Genomic DNA, 8,149 nt, shown 5'->3' with positions numbered 1-8,149 from the left:
TCAAAAAATCAGATCTTCACTGTTCTTGGAGCATGAGGTGTAATTTTCTCCATGACCACTGGGGGCGCCTGTTTCCACCAAGAAAAGAAAAAGTAATGGGAGTTATCTACTTGGCTCTACTCTACAGTACTCAAAAGTGTCAGGCTATAGGATATTTAACAACAGATGTATCCCAGGCTGGATTACCAACTGGGCCCCAAAGCCCCACTTATCATTTCTGTCTCATTAGGTTTTACAACAGGGATTATGTAAAGTCTGTGTAAGACCTGTATGTCTATTTAATTATTGTCTTTCTTGAGAAAGATCATGCTCTCTTGTCATACCTTACTGTTTTATTTTAGTTTATATTTTTTAAAGATTATTTCAGACTACTTCTCATGTATTTTGTTATCAGAAGGAGCTGATTCAATAAAAACATGATCCTAAAAGTCAATTTTCTATCAGTTTTTGTAGAAAATGAACTGAAATCTGGTTCTTTGTTCCCCCACGGTATATAATAAAATATAATACAAAAATCATTTACAGAAAAAGAAAGGGAACAGTAATCAAGGTATTAAGAAATCGTCAATCAAGATATGCACACACTGCAGGATTATCAAAAATATGATAAAAAAAATACATATTTTAAAATAGCCTATCTATATGCAAAATTTTCAGGCCATATTTTAATGAGCAAAATGCATTGTATGTTTTATTTTCTTGACTTAATTAATCTGAGGTATAAAAAAATCAGTCACCGTAATGAATCGCTTTTATTTTGAAAACAAGTGCGCCGGAAGTCATGGTCTTATTTTTGCCACTTGACAAAAAATGTGCTGTGCGGATTGAGGAAATCATCGGTCAACCAAATTCAACTGTAAAAAAAATACATATTTTAAAATCCCCTATCTATATGCAAGATTTTCAGGCCATATTTTAATGAGCAAAATGCATTGTATGTTTTATTTTCTTGACTTAATTAATCTGAGGTATAAAAAAATCAGTCACCGTAATGAATCGCTTTTATTTTGAAAACAAGTGCGCCGGAAGTCATGGTCTTATTTTTGCCACCTTACAAAAAAATGTGCTGTGAGGATTGAGGAAATCATCGGTCAACCAAATTCAACTGTCGTTTGCGCAAACATTTCCTTCTCAGGTGCGAGGTAAAACGGGTCGTACACAAAACGGTCCAGAAATGGCGCAGGAAAATATTTTCCTTTTCGTTCCCAATCTCATCGGTGAGTTTTTACCGTTTCTGCCAACAATCAGCTAGCTTAGCGTTAGCAACACAGAGCGGATGCTGTTGAGACACAGTCAGACCAAACTCCATAAAAAAAAAGCCAAATATAGTGAATAAAGAAAACATAATGTAATATATTTAGCTATCTATCAAACCATGATAGACCAGAAAATTAAAGGAATAACAACAACAATAAGTAACATGAATTCTGTTTACGTTTTCTCTACTTGTTCAAGCAGTTCTTGTGAAGTATTGGCCTGGTTGAACTGCTCACAGGTCGTTCACCAAGAGCTGTGATTAGGTGTCACAAATATACTTGTATACTAATCACAAAGGTTGAGAAACTGGTGTAACTAGTTAATAAAGTTCTCCTAACTAGCACTGTCTTCTGTCCCTGTAGGTTATGCCCGTGTGGTGTTGGCCCTGCTGTCTTTCTACCTGCTGCCCTGCTGTCCGTGGCCGGCGGTCTTCTGCTACCTGCTCAGCGCTCTGCTCGACGCGTTTGACGGCCACGCTGCACGGGCGCTTAATCAGTGTATGTATCTGTAAGGGTGTTATTCCACTGGCAGTGGGGGGAATATGTCCGTCTCATGTTGCTTCCCACCATTCATTCATTCCTGTTGGTGGATTTATAATAATAATAAGGATAATCATCTTTATTTGCACCTCTGTTATGATTTTGTCTTGTGTTATGTCAATTCTCCACATTTTTCTTCCAGTTGTGCTAATTGTTGTCTCAAGATATTTGTCAGTTTTTCCATTAATAGGTTTTCTTCAGCGACTACTAGACATAGTTTTTGTCCATGCCTTGACTTTTGCCCAGTCCTGTAAATAGTTTTTATGTTATTAATAGTATTTTTGACTAAATAGCTTTCACTCACATACATAGCGACACCTTACACTTTCTTCAGAGATAAAGTACCAAACATAGGGACCTTAAACCTCATATTTGTTGTAGCACTTTAGATATTGTTTTATTTTCTGACAACTGTGTTTTAGGCTCTTCAGATATTTAGCTTTTTCTCCATCTGCAGCTGAGACAGAGGAGCTGTGCTGGCTTCTTCAAGATGCTTGGAACAACTTGCCTTCTAAGTACCCTGAACAACTGAGTGGAAGTGCACAAAGGAGAACTGGTGCTTTTTTAAAAACAGGGTGGTCACAGCATGCGTTGATTTGGTTTAGGTTAGGAGAACTGGTGCTTTTTTAAAAACAGAGGGTGGTCACAGGGTGGTTTAGGTTTTTTTATGGAAGTGTTCCAGCATTTGCATTTTATCATTAAGCCTTGAAGCCTGCTGAGACAGACTGTGTTAGTTGGGAACATCCTGATCAGTCCTTCATGCTGGACAGGATCCAGTCATTGACAGATAACATGATCCTGACTTCCTGTGTCCTCTGCTGTTTTCTATCAGCCACCAAGTTTGGAGCCATGCTGGATATGCTTACAGACCGCTGTGCCACCATGTGTCTGCTGGTGAACCTGTCCCTGCTCTACCCCTCCTATGTCTTCCTGTTCCAGCTTAGCATGTGTCTGGACATTGCCAGCCACTGGCTGCACCTGCACAGGTATGCTTACCTTTCCTTAACCGGAATGACAAAAGGAGCATCTTTTATTTAAAAACTCAGGCTAAATGTTTCTTGAGTTCTCTGTGCGAGTGTCATGCGGACGAGTAGGCAGAAGTGCTGTTCTGCTCTGTGGCCTGGATGAGAAACGACTGGTGGATAATATTTATCTGAATAATCGAGATTAAACCTCACAAGCCTGATTGGTGGTTTTAGAAACAGGTTTCCTCATTTTCTTCTTGCACAGTGTTCACCTGTAGTCCAGACCCAGTTTTGGTCCTAACAAGGTTCAGTTTGTTTTCAAACCATGAAGTCAAAACTAGCAGAAGGTGGATTTATCCTGAACAGATGCTGCTGGAAGTCGAATCTCACATCTTTGCCTGTCTCTGTACTAAGCGTTCTCTGCGATTGTTCTGTCTACCTATTGCCTGTTCAGCATTATGATGTAGTATCTCTGTAGCCCCAACATATATACTCTTGAAGAGTTGCACAGTAGCTTCAGTGCATTCTACATTGTTTACACCATAAACCCTTAATGCATTGTCCTAAATGCCTCTGAGAGTACAAACTCACTTCGTTTCTCTTTCTGTCATTGTCTTCCTCAGCTCTACGATAAGGGGATCAGCCAGTCACAAAACCATCGACCTCTCTGGCAACCCTGTCCTCCGAATCTACTACACATCTAAGGTCAGGAGTTCTCTCCATCTCGCTCTCTCTCTCACACGCACTCACATTCAAACTACTCTTGAAAAGAAAGCAGATGCCACCCCTGGACCTGTCCTGTGTTGATCTAAAACCCACGAGAAAAGAGAAATGGGCTGACTGGTTTTTGTTTCCCACAGCCGGTGCTGTTCGTGATGTGTGCTGGGAATGAGCTCTTCTTCTGCCTGCTCTACATTCTTCACCACATCGAGGAACCTTCAGGTAAGATCTTCATTTTCCTCCCCCTGATCTGCTCCACTTAACACATCAGAGACCTATGTAACATCCACAGACTGCAGAAGATGTTGGAGATGCAGTCTATACTGCACAACTGTTAAGATACCAGTGCTGACAAGATGGTCCAAAAGAGGCTTATCCACCCTGAAAAGAAATTAAATTAAATTATTGTACCTTATCCTTCCAACCCTGATTGAACATTTATTATCCATCCATTATCTATACCCCTTATCCTGAAGAGGGTCACGGGGGACTGGAGCTAGTCCCAGCTGACATTGGGGGAGAGGTGGGGTCCACCCTGGACAGGTCACCAGTCTATTACAGGGCTGGCACTTAGAGACAAACAACCACACACACTCACTCCTAGGGGCAATTTAGAGTCACCAGTCAACCTAAGCTGCATGTCTTTAGACTGTGGGAGGAAGCCGGAGTACCTGGAGAGAACCCACCCAGACACAGGGAGAACATGCAAACTCCGACTCACAGACAGACAACAGATTGGACCGGGCTCGAACCCAGAGATAACCACTGCATCGCCATTCTGCCCTTTATTATCAGTATACAAGCATTTATGTCACACTGTCTTTCTGAATGTATTTGTTACCTGACTCCTCCTGTGGAGGCTGATGTATAAATAGATAATGAATGAAAATATAATACTTTACATTACCAAGCACTTAGAATGTCCTTACAGCTGCCACTCCATTATAAACTATATCTGAACTGCTTTACTGCTTCAAAATGCTACATCTTGAGTGTACAGTGTGGTTGAGTGCTGTTGTGTGTCTGTGCTCTCCGCTGCAGCCTGGCTCTACTGGCTGCAGGGCGTCTGCGGGATCATCTGCCTGCTGAAGTCCGGCATCAGCCTCCTGCACCTCATCACCGCCTCCCAGAACATGGCTGCCCTGGATGCCGCCGAGCGAGAGAAAAACATGAAGAAGCAGTGAGAGGAGTCGGTGAGAGCTGAGATTCGTACAACAAACCCACCATTATTTTATTTAATCTTATTGTGACTTGAGACTTTGTGGACTGTCAACTCGAACTGAAGTGACTTACATTAGACATGAAACACACTTTAGTTTTATAAGTTTTATGACCAAATATGACAACATAACAATTACAAATCTAAGCAGATGTGAGTCTCTACTCGAGAGATTAACAAGACAGAGGTTGTTGTTTTTTTTTTCTGTGCTCTGATTTTACAAGTACATGGTGACAATACAGTGTCATATGGTGGACATCTGTCAACCAACAGAGAGTTTGCTTTACCACAAACTCTCTATATCACAGTATAAACTGATCGTACATACATTGTGATAGAAGAATTTAGCCATATTGTTTACTGTGCTGCTTGCCTGATGTATGAATATACAGTATAGTGTCATGAACATTTCTGGCTCCAGTTTGTGGCTCTCCAGCATTATTAATGGATTTGAGTCACAGCTTTGTCCATTTGTGCAATGTGAACTGAGTTGAGGCGTTTATTTATCGGTTGTATTTATTATTTATACTTTAGAGCTGTATCAATTAGTTAGAAAAATGAGTTGGCACTTATTTGATTATTGGTTAATTGCTTCAGTCATTTTTTTTAGAGCAATGTGAAACTTTTGTTGTTTGTATCTTTTCAAATGTGACAGTTTATTGCCTTTCTTTGCGTGACAAAGAAATTTGGTTTGTTTTGATTGGCTTTATATCATAGCTGATTTAATATATTTAGAATTTTGAATGTTAGCCAAATATTTGGGGCTTCAGGAAACTTTACTGGGCCTTTTTCACTTATTTTTTTATTTTTTAGACCCAACAATTATTTGACTGGTCAGAAGAGTAACTAATAATTAAAATAATCATCATAGAAGTAAGTGTTGTTTAATGACTGGGATTAATCCAACTTTGAAAAGAAACTGAGCTCTGTGACTTGAATGTAACCATAAAATACAGGAGGCACAAATTGGAGCTAGAAGTTTTATGATGTTTACACAGCTACATAATTTAATAATTCATTTTTCCTGGTGTCTTAAAGTTCTTTAGCAGATGTATAGGTCTTTGTAGCATTTTCATCCATTAAAGTTTTTTTATGCTGAGGTCGTTTAACACACATGAAAGATCTGCAGGTAAATCTTCACACTGTGTTTGTAGAACTGCACTGTGGAGTTCACCAAAATGGCAGATGGTCTTGTATAGCACCTTTCTGCACATTGAAACACACTCAAAATACTTTACACTGTTTCTCATTCACAAACCGGTGATATCTCTGGTGTGTGAATCTGTGTGTGCAACTTGGGGTTCAGTGTCTTGCTCAGGGGCACTTCGACATGTGGTTTGGAGAAGTTGGGAATCGAATCGCCAGCCCTTCGGTTAGGAGACGACCAGCTATACCTCCTAAGCAACAGCCCCAGTGAAGGTTGCAGTTGTGTTTTGCAGAAAGCAAACACCTTGCTTCTTCCACATTTTGTTAGTGTGCCCAAACATCCTCATCCTTACTTGTCAGGACATTTTGTTTGACAGCTATTGCTCACATCAGTTATTCTGTTTGAAGCTGAAGGCCATGGGTATGTGTTACTCATCTGCTGATTGAACTTGAAATGAATAGAAAAAACAATGAGATTAATGCAAATAGATTTTATTAGAAATGTATCAGTGGCAGTAGAATAAACATTGTTGTACAACTGACCAGTGAACAGAATCTGAAAAATATTACTGTCACTGTTACTATCAGTCTAGTTCTGTCTATAAGGCCATTTTGGACATCAGACCAACCAGTATGCTAAAAATCAGAGTGCACTATGTGTTTAGGTGCCTAAACAGAAATTCTCAGCAGCCACATTTTCTGATGCTGACATTTTAAAACTCTGAGCTTTCTGTCTAACCTGTGATTCCACATTTTCACCCTTTATAGCATTATTGATGGTGAATACATCTTTAATTTAAATCTGACCTTTTATACACTGATTCAAAGGCTGTTGTTGCTTCATAATCTGCATCAAACCGGTTTAGAGAACTTTTTGGCAGTTTTACTTTGTCTTGTTAGCCAGAACTACAGTAAACATAAAACCGGTGACTCATGTAAAAGCCACCTTTATCCCCTCATTTGTTTTGTTATTTTTAATATTTTGATTCATTAAGATGAAATTGTACTGAAATCTGCAACACAGACCAAACAGATGTTTTCACAGAGCTTATGCAGATGACCTCCCTTTGCTCTCATTAAAGAAAACATTGCAAACTTCTGAAACAAAAGCTCTTTGTTTCATGCTCAAATATTCCTTTTGTGACCCGCGAGCCACACGTTTTGCCATTCTTGTTGTTTATTTCTTGAGATTCCTGCTTATGTTTTGGTGTTGATTAAAGGTGATTGTTGCAGTTGAGGGATGCTGATCTGTTAGTGTTTATTTAAAATAGTTTTTTTGTGGTAGAAGAAGTGTTTTACTATACTTGGAAACAAATAGAAAGTTATGCAGTTCATAAGTTATACTTCAAGTATTTGTTTGTAATGTCACTGAACAGACATTTGTGCTGATAGACTGCTGTAAAGGTGTGTTGCACTGCAAAATATGTGCATTGAAATATAAATATTCACCTCTTGTTTTGATGAAACTCATTTCATTGAATGTATTATAGGAAACAAATGTATATCAACAGCAAAGCCATGTCTAATGCTATATTTAAAAATGTAATTGTCAGAATATTTGGCTATTTTTCAGAGTGCAGGTGGTTTAAATTTACTGTTAAAACAGCTGCAAAATAAAGACAATGAAGACAAGCTTTAGTTTCTCTGGTCACAGCTTGTGTTTGTGGGGTTTCTGCACAAACTCAGGGCCTTTAGAATAAAAGTCAAGTACGATGTTTTATATCTCAGAGACCATTTTATAAGTCTCAGAAATGTTTTCTTTTCCTTGCTTCCTCTACTATCCTGAATATTGAAACTTCCTGAAAGGTTACGGGTTACTTTCAGTTTCAAAAATGACTTTACTGATGAAACTGGACAATCTCTTGTAATTAGCATTAATTGTAAATCTCTGGTGAAACTGGCACGCCTCTGGTCAGTTTGTGGGCATGAATTATACATGACCATCGTCATGCTTTAATGATAATTACCTTTTATTGGCCAAGTATTTGATTTGATTTATTCTTTCAAGCATGTAAAGACAGTTGATATGACAACACACATGATTTTACACATAATCCAATATCAATTTGCTTATACCTAGTACATGCTTGAATGGAGTAGGAAGAAGTCAGACTTATCCAGTCCTACCCCATGACATCATCTTACCATCATTGGTTTGCAAGCAGTAAATGATTCTAAATAATTCTCTTCTACACCACACAAGTAATATACTAAAAAAATTATAACAGAGTGTTAACATTCTTACATAATTACATTCTTAAATAATTATCTTCTACACCACACAAGTAATATACTAAAGAATT

At 38.6% G+C, this 8,149-nt stretch overlaps 1 protein-coding gene across 1 annotated transcript; it reads left to right on the top strand.

Moving 5' to 3' along the window:
* The first annotated feature begins 1,032 nt into the window (after positions 1 to 1,032).
* Positions 1,033 to 7,508, top strand: cdipt (CDP-diacylglycerol--inositol 3-phosphatidyltransferase (phosphatidylinositol synthase)). The gene is made up of 6 exons (XM_020613244.1): positions 1,033 to 1,217; positions 1,620 to 1,754; positions 2,629 to 2,782; positions 3,385 to 3,466; positions 3,622 to 3,703; positions 4,523 to 7,508. Exons 1-6 carry the CDS (start codon positions 1,175 to 1,177, stop codon positions 4,663 to 4,665), a joined length of 639 nt encoding a protein of 212 aa, XP_020468900.1. The 5' UTR covers positions 1,033 to 1,174; the 3' UTR covers positions 4,666 to 7,508.
* Positions 7,509 to 8,149: the final 641 nt, after the last annotated feature.

Source organism: Monopterus albus, unplaced genomic scaffold (genome assembly GCF_001952655.1).
Source record: "Monopterus albus unplaced genomic scaffold, M_albus_1.0 scaffold131.1, whole genome shotgun sequence".
In the NCBI taxonomy this organism is placed as follows: domain Eukaryota; kingdom Metazoa; phylum Chordata; class Actinopteri; order Synbranchiformes; family Synbranchidae; genus Monopterus; species Monopterus albus.
The sequence above is the reverse complement of the archived record's forward strand: the minus strand, read 5'-3'. Positions and strand labels throughout refer to the sequence as shown.

Bases quoted from the DNA above. Each gene is read 5' to 3' on its own strand.
- cdipt (XM_020613244.1), top strand. From the start codon at position 1,175: ATGGCGCAGGAAAATATTTTCCTTTTCGTTCCCAATCTCATCG. The intron at 1,218-1,619 runs GTGAGTTTTTAC...CTGTCCCTGTAG, and splicing joins TTTCGTTCCCAATCTCATCG to GTTATGCCCGTGTGGTGTTG. The intron at 2,783-3,384 runs GTATGCTTACCT...TGTCTTCCTCAG, and splicing joins CACTGGCTGCACCTGCACAG to CTCTACGATAAGGGGATCAG.